At 39.8% G+C, this 16,206-nt stretch overlaps 1 protein-coding gene across 1 annotated transcript in view; it reads right to left on the bottom strand.

Annotated features, from left to right (window-relative positions):
- Positions 1–16,206, bottom strand: part of TNKS2 (tankyrase 2) — a 60,955-nt gene that overhangs the window by 33,595 nt on the left and 11,154 nt on the right. The window contains exons 6-12 of the mRNA XM_015822686.1: positions 15,387–15,481; positions 13,303–13,369; positions 11,857–12,043; positions 10,921–11,042; positions 9,823–9,914; positions 8,841–8,919; positions 8,138–8,309 (exon numbers count right to left, since the gene is read on the bottom strand). Of these exons, the coding sequence (XP_015678172.1) occupies positions 8,138–8,309; positions 8,841–8,919; positions 9,823–9,914; positions 10,921–11,042; positions 11,857–12,043; positions 13,303–13,369; positions 15,387–15,481 (814 nt within the window). The remainder of the gene's footprint in view (positions 1–8,137; positions 8,310–8,840; positions 8,920–9,822; positions 9,915–10,920; positions 11,043–11,856; positions 12,044–13,302; positions 13,370–15,386; positions 15,482–16,206) is intronic.

Raw genomic sequence — 16,206 nt, 5'->3', positions numbered from 1 at the left:
TCTGCCATTGCGCTCAGGGTACTTCTAGGCAGTCGTACCCAGAGATGGGGGAAAAAGGTACGCAGATCACGCAGTCAGAGATGGAACACAAGGGATCCTCGCTCCGAACCGCCAGCAATGACCAGAACAGCCAGACAGTATTCTAAAACTGTCTGTACAGGCCCTGTGACTAAAGGTCACTGACTAATGCAGCAGGTGGACAAAAAAAGGCAAAGAAACTTCACTCCTCCCCCTATAAAACCAGACCAAGATAGGTCCTGGTTCAATTTTAGTTGTAACCAAGAAGGTGACCCACTGAGTGCCTGAGATCAGTACTTTCTTCCCCCTGAACGGGCCTGCTCACAGGCCAAGGCACCCAGGCAGTACAGGCATGAGTATTCACCAGAAGTCGAGCAACAGCAATAATATTCTGTAGCACCTTATTGTAATTTGAATTTAATATTTAATTCTTTTTAATTTTCAAGTTTTTATTTTTTATTTTTTATTTTTAAACTAAAAGCTTAAACTATAAATATTCTTACACCTATTAATATATGTATTTATAAACAGTATACCTATTTAACTATCTACTATTATTATTATTATTATCTTTTATTTTATTTTTTTTTTTTTTTTTTTTTTTTTTTTTTTTTTTTTTTTTTTTTTTTTTTTTTTTTTTTTTTTTTTTTTTTTTTTTTTATCAAACACTTATGCCTAAGTATTAATATTAGTACTCTTAAATCCAAAATATTGATTTGTCAAGTGAGAGGTAATATTTCTGAGTCACAAAGGTAGAGGAAGTGGGCCTGGGAATAATAGCGCCGCCACGTGGACCTCCCAAAATGGCGGCCGCGGTGATCCTAGATTCGCCGGCCACCGGGGAGCTTGAAAAAGCACGTGAAAGGAAGGGACGCTAAAAATTCCCAGCAACTTCCCTCACCCCGGACCCAGAAAACTTGCTGTTAGAAGCGCAGCGGCCGCTGCGAACGAACGGCGACGAACGAAGTCCACGATCCCCGGGGACAGCCGAACGAAGCGATCTCCCTGGGTGAGGCCTACAAAGTCCCGCGCCGAAGGCACCGAAGGGCGGCAGGCCCGNTAGAGGCTGTTAGGCCTAGTTTGGAGCCTTGCGGAGCAAAGAAAAATACGTCTGCTAAGCTGAGAACTAAGGAAAAAACTGGGGAAGACACACCCAGAGGGAGGCGTGGCTGAAGTTTTTTTCCTTAGTTATCTGCTAGGCAGGAATGCATTAATAACCCATTCTGTGGACTCTACACCACCATCTGCTGGAGAAAGGAGCTCTTGGAGGTACCAGGTATGAAGCTGAGAAGGACCAGAACTGCAATAGGAATGAACAGAAAGGTCCACGGAATAGTTTTTATTACTTCATATCAAACCTACTTTTAGTCTCCCCTGCAATTTTGTTTAAATTATTTTTCTTTTCCTCTTCTGGAAAATTTACCACAGGTCCTTTTACAGTGGAGCAAACATATAAGACCTACATCTTTATTTATTTAACAATAGCAGCCATACCTTTATGACTATGACTAGAGTTTCTCTTCAAATTTATTTATTTATTTGTTTGTTTGTTTGTTTATGAATAACCCCTCCTATGTAGAATTGTTTTTAATGGAGGCAGCCTTGGTTTTATCTTTGGTTTTCAGTAATATATCAGCTTCCCCTGATGGGTTAATACCTAGCTGATGTAATGTTTTGTCAGCCTAGTAATCAAATCTGGGTTCAGTTTTCAACTCTTTTTTTCCAATATGCCTGAATCTTTCTGTGTTCATTTTAAAGACTACATTCTCCTTCTGCCTACTCTGTAAATATATTAATGTGTCCATCTGAAAGAATGCTTCATTTACAATGTATATGTTTATGCATTTGGCATATATGTGGGTGAGTGTAAGCTTCCGTTCATGTGATATGCTTGTGGGTAGCATATGAAAGAACCCATAAACTTTCTACATAATTGTAATCAAATGGCTCATGAATAGCTGAAGATAAGCAGGCAGCTATCCTAATTATCAAAAATTCATAGATATATAGTTGAATAGAACAACTGTGAGGAATCTGTAGATTCCTAGATGTTGCCAAACATCCAGTCTCAGCCAAGATAGTCAGTGGTGATGAACATCACTCTGCTTTGAAATGTATTATACAATGGAATTTGTTTTGTTATACAATGGAATAAGTTTTTCTTAGAAGGGAAGAACTTATACAGACAAAGCATCAGTGTGCCGTGCTTGTTATAAACCAGTCTGATTTTCTTGGGAGTAATTTCATAGGAATCTGATAGCTATGCATTGTTCTTCCAAATGTAATTTTTTTTATATGAATCTCACTGGCTCATCTGTCCTAAACTGAAAAAAGGAGCAAAAACCACAACCACAGCCAAAACAAGTTTAGAGACTTTCAAACAGAAGTTTTTCAAAGCTTTGGCTAAAGACTTCCAGAATTCTCTCTTAAAGTTTCCAGTAGATTGTAATGTTTAACGTGAAAGATGGATAAATTTACTAAATGCAAATTGAGCTGTTATGTTAACTATACTTCATTCAATTACAATTGCACTTAAGTCAAATTCAATGGACCTATCCATATTTTTTTCAGGGCTTCAACTACATAGATACATGTAGACCTGGCTGTTTTGGCCAACTACCGTCCTGTCTCCAACCTTCGCTTTCTTGTGATGGTTGTTGAGAGTGTGGTGGCACGACAGCTCCCTCAGCACCTGGAAGAAACTGTCTATCTAGACTCGCGCCAGTCCGGCTTCCGGCCTGGGCACAGCACGGAAACGGCATTGGTCGCGTTGGTTGATGATCTCTGGAGGGCTCGGGATAGAGGCTGTTCCTCTATCCTGGTCCTGCTAGACCTCTCAGTGGCTTTTGATACCATCGACCATGGTATCCTGTTGCACGGTTAGGGGGGTTGGGGTTGGGAGGCACCGTTTTATGGTGGTTTTCCTCCTACCTCTCGGACCGGTCACAATTTGTGTTGGCAGGGGGGCAGAGGTCGACCTCGAGGCGCCTCACTTGTGGGGTACCACGGGTCGGTCCTCTCGCCTCTCCTGTTCAACATTTATATGAAGCCACTGGGTGAGATCATCCGTGGTTTCGGGGTGGAGTTTCATCAGTACACAGATGACACCCAGCTGTACATCTCCACCCCGGACCACCCCAACGATGCCGCAGAAGTGATGTCCCGGTGCCTGGAGGCCGTGCGAGTCTGGATGGGGAGAAACAGGCTTCGACTCAACCCGTCCAAGACCGAGTGGCTATGGTTTCCGGCGTCACGACATAGCCAGTTGGCTCCATCTCTGGCTATCGGGGGCGAGTCATTAGCTCCCGCGGAGAGGGCCCGCAACCTGGGCGTCCTCCTGGATGCTTGGCTGTCTTTAGACGATCATGTGACGGCTGTGGCCAGGGGGGCTTTTCATCAGGCTCGCCTGATACGCCAGTTGTGCCCCTTTCTGGATCGGGACGCCCTACGCACGGTCACTCAAGCCCTCGTTGTTTCCCGCCTGGACTATTGCAACGCTCTCTACATGGGGCTCCCCTTGAGGTGCACCTGGAGGCTCCAGCTACTTCAGAATGTGGCCACGCGGGGGATTTGGGGGGCCTCTAGATACTTCCATGTAACACCTCTCCTGTGCGAGCTGCACTGGCTGCCGGTGGCCTTCCGGGTGCGCTTCAAGGTGTTAGTAACAACTTTTAAAGTGCTCCATGGCAATGGACTTAGGTATTTGCAAGACCGCCTCCTACCAAATACCTCCCTTCGACCAGTCCGCTCCCACAGAGAGGGCCTCCTTAGGGTGCCGTCGGCCAGTCAATGCCGGCTGGCGACCCCAGGGGGAGAGCCTTCTCTGTGGCAGCTCCTGCCCTCTGGAATGACCTACCCCCCGACCTACGTACAACTACGGACCTGCGCCTCTTCCACCGAGCCTTGAAAACCCATCTATTCCATGCGGCCGGCCTGGCGTAGTTTTGATTGGGCTTTGCTAGGGGTTTTATATGGGGTATTTTAGAGCAGGCTTTTTATTCAATATTTATTGTGAGTTTTATTATTGCCTGTTCACCGCCCTGAATCCCATAAGGGAGATAGGGCGGTATATAAATTTAAATAATAAATAAATAAATACATGTTGGAATAGCATTTGTTGGTTGTTCTGAGTTACATCCCAGAATCATTTTTTGTGAGATGGGTGACTGTGCAAATTTGATAATCAACCAACCAACCAACCAACCAACCAACCAACCAACCAACCAACCAACAAACAAACAAACAAACAAACAAACAAACAAACAAACCTTATTTAGTGAAGGGTTGTCGGTTTTTTATGGGTTTTATCTATTTGCTATTTATATGACTGTAAACTGCCTGGTGTTGAAGGAGTACCAGGCCTACAAATGCTTATGATAGATAGATAGATAGATAGATAGATAGATAGATAGATAGATAGATAGATAGATAGATAGATAGATAGATAGATAGATAGATAGATAGATAGATAGATAGATAGATAGATAGATAGATAGATAGACAGATGGCAGCAAAGATAGATTATTATATCACTTGGTTATCATTTATTACTACTCCAGATTTTTGTCATGCAAATATGGAAAGCCTACCCTTTCTCTTTGCTCTTCTTTCCTTCTCCAGATGCATCCTGGCTGTAGTGTGCATGCAAATATACCTTTTGCCTGCACAAATACCTTTTTTTAAAAACCCAAATTTTAAAATACTGCAGATAATTAGCATATCTTGCTCAGTCCTACTATTACAATATTGGTATTTCTGAGTTTTGTATCAATAGTAAATCATTAATAGCAGATTTTATTAAGTCAGCTAAAGCAGATGAGCGGTTATAGGAATTGTCCCCAGCAATGCTAATGTGAAGAAAGCAAGCAATATGTCTACTCATAATTTCAGCAGGAGGCACGAAGCTCAAGTTTCTGTTTTGCTGAATATGAAAAGCCAAATATTGGTACCTTGCAGAATTTCATGACAAGAAGTCATTTGTTTTGAATAGACAGTGGTTTGTGGGTAGCTACACAACTTCTCGCATATTATTTTATGCAGATATGCAAAATATTCATTTCAGTCTGACGAGTAAAATAGGCAGAAAACAGGCACACTTTCAAAATAATGAACCTGAAGTGTTCCAAAATCTGAGAATTCTTATTTTTAAGAAGGGTGGGCTCACATGCACCAAAGTTGCAGCTAAACTGACAAAACCTACTGTGTTTAGGAATAGCAAAGCAGAAGAAGGAGAGGACATTAGCCCTTGAAGGTAGGCCAGATCAAGACACAGAATACCCAAAACATACTGGAATTCTACTTTATTGATGCAAGGTATAGTAACAGGTTCTTGAAGGCCTGATAACATTTTCCCTTCCCTCCCTCTTACACCAAAGACAGTCAAGGCAGGATCACTTTACATTTCTTTCTATTGTCGTCTTCCCTTCCAGAGCTTCATTTATATTTTGCTTACAGCGTCTGCGTACCTTCTCCAGGATCATCTTGGTGGTTCCGTATAGAGACATAAAAGCATCGAATGTTAATGCAGATATCAAAGTTGCATTTGAAAACATGTATGACAATGAGGTAGTATGAAATATTCACTGGAAAAAAGTGTAATGGGACTGAATCTACTTTGCCAAAATGGAAAGAACAAATGGGGAGCATTTTTGGGGGGTTTTTGACAGGAGCATGAGGACATGAGACCATGACAATAGCCCAACTGGATCAAGCTTTGGCTCACTTAGCCTTCTGTCTTACAAACAGGAAATCAAGGCAACTTTCTGTTCCTATTATTGCTCTTGTGCATCTATACATAGAGGCAGACAGGACTCTATCCTTGGAGGAAGTACTCAGTCAGCCAAGCTTACAGTAATTGATAGGCCTGTCCTCTAGCCCAGGAACTCTTGGAGGGTATGTGGTGTAATAGCCAACATAACATCTTATGGCTGCGTGTTCTACAGATTGATTATATGGTGCATGAAGAAACATTTTCTCATCTCTGTTTTAAATCTTTTATTAATTAGTTTCATTGGGAACAACGGGATTAACATTCACCAAGGACCATTAAATTTCTCTGTGTTCTGTGTTAGGGCATCAGATGAGATGTTGTTATGCTTGGAGTTGGAACAATGGCCACTGAAGCAAAGGATGACATGAAAGGTGCAGTAAAGTCAACTTTGCTATGTTGCACTTCTTTAATGGACACAGCTTTAGGTGTTTACTTGGTAACAAGAACAAAGCAGCAGCTTTCATTGTCTAATCATTCAAAGAAGAATGATCCTCTGTTCATATGCAATGAAACTTGTTAGCTCAATAAATTCTGCCTCCTAATACATCATTTTTTATGTTTTTTTCTTATCTTCAAATCATAATTATCTAATTGCTATCTTCTTCCGACTGTCTTCCCACTGTTTCTTAACCCCTTTAAAGACCTTTTTTTAAATTAAGAGTTTGCTTTAGGAAATGTAAATTTATTGATTCAGCAGGATAAGAGTATTACAAATTTGGAAGAATTACTTTCAAGATGACTGTTCTTGAATCTACCAACCGTGCACTCTTCTTTTGTCACATTGAAAGAGAGTTTATACATCAGTTTGAAAGAGTTTTTGCTTCTAATCTTAAAAAAATCTTANACCACCAATCTAGATGTGCTCAGTTTATAGTGGGGAGATCGTGTTCTTCTGCTGCATTAGTCCACAATCAGGAGAGAGCCTCCTCAGCTCAGCTCCTGTCTCTTTAACTTCCAGCAATTCCCCCCCCTTCCTCCCTCCGCGTCTATTTTTAGCTCGCCTCTTGATGGTAGCATCCATTTCTTTCCTTCTTGTCCCCGCCTGTCCCCTTTTTCCCTCCCTCCACTCAATGGTACTTTCTACACGGGGAGGGTCAGCCGACTGAGCATGCCTGAACGTTGCTCGGCAGCTCGAGGCTGGGATGCACGCTCGGCTAATCCCATTCACTGGGAGAGGGCCGTTGCACATGCGCGTGCTCGCTCTGACTGGCTGCCGGGGCTGAGCCAGCGGCTGCGCCGGCTTGGCAAGTAAGTTTCTTGGTTTCTTTCCCTCCCTCCGTCTTCCTTTCAGTTCCTGAAGTCGCAGGGGCGGAGCGGGGGGTCTGTAGCAGCTACCCAAAGCAGCAGAGGCTTCAGGTGTGGATGGAAGGTAGCAGGGAGCTGGCTGCTCCACAGGGATGGAAACAAAGCCCGGGATTTGCGCACGCCTTCAGTTTCCTTCCCCGGGATAGTTTCAGCAAGCTTAGAAAGTCCTTTTTGGAGGCTCACTTGCCACCCTATCACCATGTTCTGGGCTTTTCCTTCCCTCCGCTTAGGCTGGAGGACTTACTAATATTTCATTGACGCGCAAAGCTTCGTCTCTGGCTCGCTCTGTGCGCTCGCGTGACGAATACTTCTATCTAATTTTGGTTCTCCGGCAACTTTGCTAGTTTTCTTGCAAGAGGGCATCTGAGCGCAAGGGAAAAAGCGAAGGTCAGGGTGGAAGGAACGGAGGAGAGGTGGCCGGAGAGACTGGTGAAGGGGGAGGCCGGCTGCAAAATTACAAGAAGTGCCGGCGGCCACTGGGCCAGCTAAAAAAAATGGAAGGAAATGCGGCAGGGTGTTCTGGGGCCGCTGGGGTGTCCGGTGGCCAAGCAGAGGAAGCTCAGCGGCAGGACAGAGACAAAACTTACCGCTTTTACTTCTCTCTCGCTTTCTGCCGCTTGTCCTCTGTCTCGCTTTCTGCCGCTTGTCCTCTGTCTCGCTTCTGCCACGTGGACCGAAACCGAAACTTCATTTTATATAGAAAAAAGCTGCGCATGCGCAAAGAGGAGGGAGGCAGGAACGGCTCTGCGTGCCACCTGTGGCACTTTCGAAAGCCAATAAGAGGGAAAGGAAAAGGGTAAAAAAAATATGGGGGACTGCGTTGTTTGGCGACCCCCGTGAAATGGTCGTCCGACCCCAAATGGGGTCGCGACCCACAGGTTGAGAACCGCTGGCTTAAATGGACTCCAGAAGATCGTAGAGGACAGGAAGACCTGGAGGAACATTTTCCATGGGGTTGCGATGGGTTGGACATGACTTTGCAACTAACAACAACAAAAAAAATGTAAAAAACTTACACAAGAAAAAAAATATATGCATTATTACCTTGTAGCAACTGCTGAATGCTTTCATTTCCCATCTGAGAGGCTGTGAAACCCTGCAGTGATACAATTGAGGGATCACAGCCAAAACTCAACAACAACCGGCATGTCTGCAGATGGCCACAGTGCGCTGCTCTATGCAAAGATGTCTGGCCAAGATTATCCAAAGCATTGACCTAAAAATTATCAGAGAATCTTAACAATGCAGGAAATACAGAGTATGGTATCTAGTTCTTTAGAGCAATTCATAATGGAGATAGAGAACTGTCTACTTTGAGAAAACAGATTACTAAAAGGCTGCAAATATTTTTTAAGGATGAATGTCAAAGTATCTTCTCTGACCTCAAAACAGTACATTCCACATGTGCTGAAAGTAGTACAACTTTGAAATGGTCTGTTACAACCTCTGTCTGAAAGTGGGAAACAGACATTCTGAGGATATTCAATTAAATGTTTTACACATCTCTACTGACTATGATATATTAATGTTCTACCATCATCTGCTTATTACCAGAGAAATGACATGCTATCAAATACCCCAAATATTATTTAAATATCATTAAGCACCTTTATTTTGGCCTCTATACAGATGGAAGAAAACACAAATCATAAATGATTTTTTTCTCAAATATTAGTTATAAACATTTGTGTTATTTTTTCATTTTACCCAAAAAGGATGATTGAGTTATACTAAACATAGTTCATACCTTTCCTTCATGCTTCACAACTACTTCAACAACATCATTATGAGCTTTTTCTGATGCCACATGAAGAGGTGTCAGGAAGCTTTATAAAAACAAAATAAGTCATAATATATTTCCATTTTGTTCTTTTTAGATTGTTGAAAATTAGTACAGATATGATGGGAATTAGAGTAAACAAAACAATGCCTGTTGGCAACCAATACTTCCTTGCTCATCCCAAATAATTTGTATTTAAATTTTTCTTTAAACGTTTTTTTAAAATCTTTGGCAACTAGATAAACTGAATTCAGGTTTCAAAGTCTTTGCTCTGTTTCTCTTTCTAAGGTACTCCAAACTTATATAGTATAGGCACAGATTTTTCTTTGAAAGAAGAGGATTAGATAGTTGGAAGCAGTTTTAGATATTCCTTCTCCTACTGGAAGGAATGGTTTGGAAGGAATAAGTAAAAGATGCTGTAATGTAAACTGAGATCTAAGGGGCAGCAGAAAAGGTAAGAGCAAGTGAGGACTGATCAGGTGCAGTGATTAAGATGCTGATCACAGAAGCTCACTGGGTAATTTTAACTCAATCACTCATTCTCAATCCAGTTGTGAAAATAAAATGCAGATACACATAAACTGCCTTATCGCTATATGCTTTTAATTCAAAGTGCATTTTTCAACAAATAGTATTTTGCTGTAATAAGAAATTTAGTGGTGGCTTGCATCCTTACCCTGTATTTTACAACTCTGTTAGCGCTCACATTGTGACATTTCCCAAAACCCAAATTTACCCATTAATCCAGCAAAAATTGAAAAGGACCCTGAAAGAAAACCCGATCGGAATTCATTGACTTTGCTTGGTGGGCTTGAATATGTCAACCACTCTCACATCTCATCCCATGGGTAATTGTGAGGATAAAATGGAGAAAAACTGTACCGTATGTGTTGTTCTGAGTATGTCCATGGATGAATAAGATAAAAAGGCAAAATAAAAACAAGCTCACTCTTTTGTCTTTTCATTGATGTTGGCTCCTTTTCTTAGAAGTAACTCGCAGACTTGCTTTCGCTTAGGATATGGAGATGCAGCAGCACAGTGCTATTAAAGAATGAGATTATGACTTTATTTGCTAGCTATATTAACATCTGTGAAACTAGATGTTTCTAGTTTTCATAATAACATATATTCAGACATAGGTGAGCACAACGCCTCTTCCCTAATCAAAAGCAGATCCTCTTTTTTCAGCATTCAAGTAAGCCTGAAAAAAAAGCTGCAGCTGCTTCAAGACACATACAACTTTACTGAATCAACTCTTTTAGGAACCTGCATCTTTTAAAAAAAAAATTGGTATGGAAGCCTCAAAAATTACAAGCTCCCTTTGAGGAAGAACCCTGCTTTCCAAAGCCTTACTTCCAAATCATTTTTAAATGGTAATTTCTAGACATAATTATATTGCTGAAAACTACTGACTACAATAAAAGGTACATGAAAATAATCTATACAAAAGCAAAAATTAGAAAAATGTCTAATTAGACAAAATTATGTATAACCAATGCACTATGCTGATTTTGTAAAACTAAATTCTCTTAATTCTTTCCAGTAGAGAAAGAAATTATGCTTTGATTCTCCATCTGCTCAGTTTGGCGATAAAGACAGTCCTTGACTTATGACCATTACTGAAATGTAAGAGTTGCAGTCATTAAAGGAATCATCACATGACCAGATCCGATATTATGACCGGTGTCATTAAGCAAATGTCATAACCAGTGTCATTAAGCAAATCACTGTGATATCATTAAGCAAATCACAATTCTGACTTCCCCTATTGACTCTACTTGTCAGAAGCTGGCTGCAAAGGTCACAAATCATGATCATGTGGTCACAAGACACATCAACCAGTCATAAATGTGAGTCAATTGCCAAGCACTCTAACTGCAATCATGTGACTTTAGGGGTGGTGTAAAGTTGAAACTTTGAAGACAAGTCATAAGTCATGTTTTTCACTGCCATCATAACTTTGAACCATTGTTAAATGAATGGTTGTTAAGTCAAGGACTTCCAATAACAGACAGCTTTCATTGAAAAGGTATGAGCAATGAATTACCAAAGGAGTTTCGTGAGTCTGAGGATGTTTGAAATTAACAATTTCAAGAGAGAGATGCTTTTTTACACGATTCACATCTGATTCCCTTGCAGCCTGTAGTAACGAATGGCCTTTGAATTCATCTAGGGGGGAAAAAAGGTTTATGGCATTTAAGCCTTAAATATCACACAATCATACACATATCAAATAAAAATCTTCCTATGACACCTTAACCCCTTTGAACATCGCAAGCTGAGAGAGTCACCTTATGTGATATGGGCGGCAAACAAATTTAATAAACAAAACAAATCCAGTCCCTCTGATCAAAATCAAAATGATGAAATTTGGCAGAAAAATGATCCAATTTGATGATGAGTTTTTAGATTTCTCTGTGAATTGGATATTTAGGGGAGGAAATAGGAGCAATATGTCTCCTATAAACCTTCTCCCAGTTTTATTTTTCAGCAAAAAAAAATAAATAAATCAAAAATCTTGCCACTAAACATAAGCAATTTTACAATCAATTTTAGCAGCCTGATCTTACATTACTGAGGTGCTTGATGCATCCCATCTTTTTTCTGCATGATCATAAACAATATAATTAAATAAATAAGGAACCCCGATTCACCTAGGTAAGAAATTGCAGTTTTATAGGATGGATACTTGTATAACTCAAAACCAGCCTCGAAGGGTTGTTACAGTTTCGAAATTTCACAAAGCAGAAGACACTGTTTGACTAGTTCTGCTCTGTGGTGGCACGTGAATGCTTCCATACTGTAGATGTAATTCTCAGGTGACTTCTATACTTCCAAGAAAGACAGTATCCTGTTTCTGATTATCTATGCCTTCCCGAGAATTATAGAAACAGCAATCAATTACAGACAGTGGATGATTATTAAGATCAGAAAACTGAAAAAAGGTAATGATCTGATTTCAGTTTATTTTCTCTGTACTCACATGCCAATCGTTCTTTTAACTGAGGCGTAGGGGCCAAGTCAATCGTACTTTTATTATGGCAGTTTAACAGTGTGGGGTCAGCACCATAACTCAGCAAGAGGGAGCACACTTCGACTCTGTTTTTAGAAGCTGCTTCGTGAAGAGGAGTGAACTGCCATAGATCCATTGCATTTACACATGCTCCATGCTAGGAAAGAGAATCATACATAATGTTAAAGTGGAGCTCTAATGTACATGGAAGAACAATTGCTCAGGTATGCTTAAAGAGGTAGGGGCCATAAATCATATTTTGTCCTAATATTTTGTTCATTTAGTGAAGTTCAAAATGATAGAATAGTTTACATATGTGAGACATTCACTTAAGATCACAGCTTTAAGAATTTTGATCTGGAATTCAATTAACTACGTATATAATCTAGTTAATTCTATCAACTTTAGGAACAGTATCTTAGCATGCTAGGCAGGAATTTGGACATATAATGAAATAATAACTTTAAAAGTAGTTTTCAAAGTAGGAAACTTCAGCCTGAAAGTCTGAATGTGTAACCCCTGAGGCCAGTATGCCAACTGAATCTTTCTTAGCTCCCTGCCTCCAGCTATGACTATCAGAAAACATTTTGTTTTACAAAAAATACTTGAAGATTGTTTTTATGAACAAGTTTTATAAGCCATTTTTATAAAAAACAAAGAAACAGAAATCAATAAACAAGAAATGTACCAGACATTTTTATAAATACCTGTTTTAACTAGCTCAAGTTCAATATTTTTCCCAATGATTTTGCATTGCGCATGATCATATCAAAGATGGACTATCTATCAAACAATAGATATTTGTAGAAATTTGTGTTGAAGGACACATTTTAGCTGATCTGAATATTTTTTTTGAGAGGCTAAGTAGAATATGCTTATGAAGATCATTGGACAAGCAAGGAATTCCTTCAGAGCTTCTTGAAGATACAACACTATTGTGTTTTTGTGTTTTTACAGATATGCTGAGAAACCAAAGCTAATGAAGTGAAAAAATAAGAGGGTTTGCTAGATATCATGTTGGACATTTCTTCTATGAAGCCCCTGAAACATACATGTTGAGTCTCTGAGCATCTGTTTTGTGCTTTTAATAAGCACATTGTCGTTAGATCCAGTGTGGTGCAGTGGGTAAGATACTGCATGACACCAGCGAATCTAGTCTCCCACATGGAAGTTTACAGAGTGACTTTGGACCAATCACTCTCAAATCAAACCTCACAGATTATTGTTGTGGGAATAATGGGCGGAGATAAGGCTAGGTCCACTGGTTTGACCTCTTGAACAAATGACAGGATATCAGTCTAATGAATAAATGAACAAATGCTGAGAGCACTTCTCCATTTTTCAAATTATTTGCATAGGTATAAAACATAATAAGGAAATCCCGCTATAGAAGTTGCACATTATTATGTAACTAACCTTTACTAGAAGTTCTGTTACTTCATAGTGCCCATAAGAACAGGCATTGTGAAGAGGCACTAGATCTCTGGAAAGTGAAGACAGACCATTGTTAAAAATCATTTATCAGTAGTAACAATCAGAAAATTCAAATGTCTATCTGACAAAGTAGAAAATCAGATAAAATTTAGAAGACTCTTATCGATAGTGTTAAATAGCACATAGTATAATTCAATGTGACATTATATTTAGGATAAAAAAACTACTGACATAGTGTTTAACTTGAGGAATAATTGTGGAAGATGCTATTGAACTAAAGACAATTGACAGGAAAAGCCCAATACATACAATAGTGGTTGTACTTTGGATCTGGTTATTAGCCTGGGGCAGTTGTGATGTGATCTAGCTTTAGAGGACTTTACCATCAACCCATTGTTGTGGACAAATCAGGCTCTGATTGCCTTCCAGCTCACTTGTGTCACCTTGCCTCACAGGGATATAGGATCTGCAAGATCACCCTGCCCCCCCCCCAAAATTTAAAGACCCTATAGAGTTCCAGAGGAAACCTGTTTTTTCCCCCCTGAGAATCTGGTGGATAGTTCAGCCAAGTCCTTAATTATAGAACAGGTAGATAATGGAGACCTTGACTACACTGCCTTTATGGTCTACTTGCGTGCTGATCTCAGCATGCATCTTGGTTTACAAAGGAGCTCCAGGAAATAAAGTGGCAGAAAAGACACCTGGAATATTAATGGAGAAGGATGAAGAGCAAATTTGGCCAAACACAAGTAAGTATTTGGAATGGTGGTAAGGGTGGGAAAACTATGTCATTTCTCCCCTCTTACTGTGATTGCCGATAGACAGCTATTTGATGTTAATAATCTGCAGGATCTTTGTATAGATCCATCTAATGTGCCAATTTGTAGATGTTCCTAGAATGGGAGACCCTTCCGTTAGTCACTACTGTGCTATTCACCTAATAGTTGAACGATAATGCACTGCACATGCAGCTGCTCTCCAAGATCATCCAGATGCTACAAATGGGCAAATCAGATCCATCTCTAGTTTAGAAATCTATGAATGTTTATCTACAAGAATTGTTGACTTGCTAAAGTGTAAATATGCACCTGTTGAACACAGATTTTCACCAAGTCCTTTCTTTAGGTATATGCATGTCAATAGTACTGCTTTATACATACATACATACATACATACATACATACATACATACATACATACATATCCTTGATAGCTGCAAAAATGCGAATCCCAGGGATATTTGTTCAATAACACAGTCTTCGATCTCTGGGAGAGGTATAAACCAGTTGTTTATTGCTAAAAAGATATTTAAAAACAATAAAAACAACTATTTACAATGTTAAAAGAAACAACTTAGCTTTCGCTGGTCCCCTGCCAGCGTCCTCAGAGTGAAGCTTAGGGGGTGGGGAGATTCTAGGGCCCTCCTTCCTGGCTAACCGTAATTGCCTTGGTTGTCCCGCCTTCTCTTTTTCGCACTCCAATTCCACACCTTTCCCCCCTCTCATCCTTGTCAATCTCCTCCCTCACAGCACCATTGCTGCCGGTGTGCTCTCTAACCGCTTCTCTAAGCTTCACTCTGAGGACGCTGGCAGGGGATCAGCGAAAGCTAAATTGTTTCTTTTAACATTGTAAATAGTTGTTTTTATTGTTTTTAAATATCTTTTTAGCAATAAACAACTGATTTATACCTCTCCCGGAGATTGAAGGCTATTTTAAATAGTTATTAATCCTATTAACATTAATTGGAATACAGGCTCTGATCAGTGCATGTCCATATATACATACTAGTGCACACAAACACTTGTCACAAATACCTATTTCTTAGGGAAAATAAGCTCCAACAGGATTGGTTTTAATGAAAATTGGTAATCACTGTTGATTAGGTAGGAAGTGTATAGAATTGACATATTTGATAAGGGAGATGATAAATCAAGGGGAGTGGATAGTGCAACTTTTTTTGTCTTTTGTCTGAAATTTGGAACTGTTTTCTTTTCAGGTAAGACATAGGAAAATATAAGCTCTATGTTAATAAAAATCTCTAATGCTCCATCTTCTTAGTCACTCACCCTTTATCCTTTGCATGAACATCTGCTCCGTGATGTAATAATAGCTGCACTATTTTAACACGGTTATAGCCAGCAGCTAAGTGTAATGGAGTTGACTAGAAATAAAACATTGAATATAACAAACTTAGATATAACAAATATAACTTAGAAAACAGCTTTTTTTTAAAAAAAATAGATCTGTTAAACTTGTTTACATTGGTCTCCTTTCCTCAAGTCCTGATCTTCTGGCTTATCTTGGTGGATGAAAGAGCATTCTTGGAAGGGATGATATAGTATTGTTGTCAATACTATATAACCCCAGCAGGATCACCCCAAGGCATGAAGGTCATCCTAGTTGCTAGCTAAACCAAACAGGCAACAATGATAAATGAAAAAGTTGGAGGCAGATGTTCATTTTATGGTCAATGGCAAAGGCATTAATTCATACTGGCAGAAGGCAATGGTAAATACTCCAGTATTTTTACCAGAAAACCACATGCACAGAAAAGTATAAAGCGATGATATAGTACAATGGGTCCCTGACTGAATGGCACTCAATGTGCCACTGAGGAAGAGCTCAGAATATTTCAGAGAATTAATGGTGTTTATAATGTGGCTAGACTACCTAGATTCAGGATATCTAGTTGTTGATGTTGCCATACAGGAAAAGAAAATCTAAAGCTGCAAAGACAGAATTACAATGGGAACATGGAATGTAAGAAGTATGAACATGAGCAAACATTTTTCAATGAAAAATGAAACAGCTGCAAATTGATATCTTAGGCACCATTGAATTGAAATGGACCGGAATTGGATACTTTCATTCAAAGGATCATACTTA

This window comes from Protobothrops mucrosquamatus, unplaced genomic scaffold (genome assembly GCF_001527695.2).
Source record: "Protobothrops mucrosquamatus isolate PMUCROS unplaced genomic scaffold, P.Mucros_1.0 scaffold1644, whole genome shotgun sequence".
NCBI classification, from domain to species: domain Eukaryota; kingdom Metazoa; phylum Chordata; class Lepidosauria; order Squamata; family Viperidae; genus Protobothrops; species Protobothrops mucrosquamatus.
This window is presented reverse-complemented; position numbering and strand designations above follow the sequence as displayed.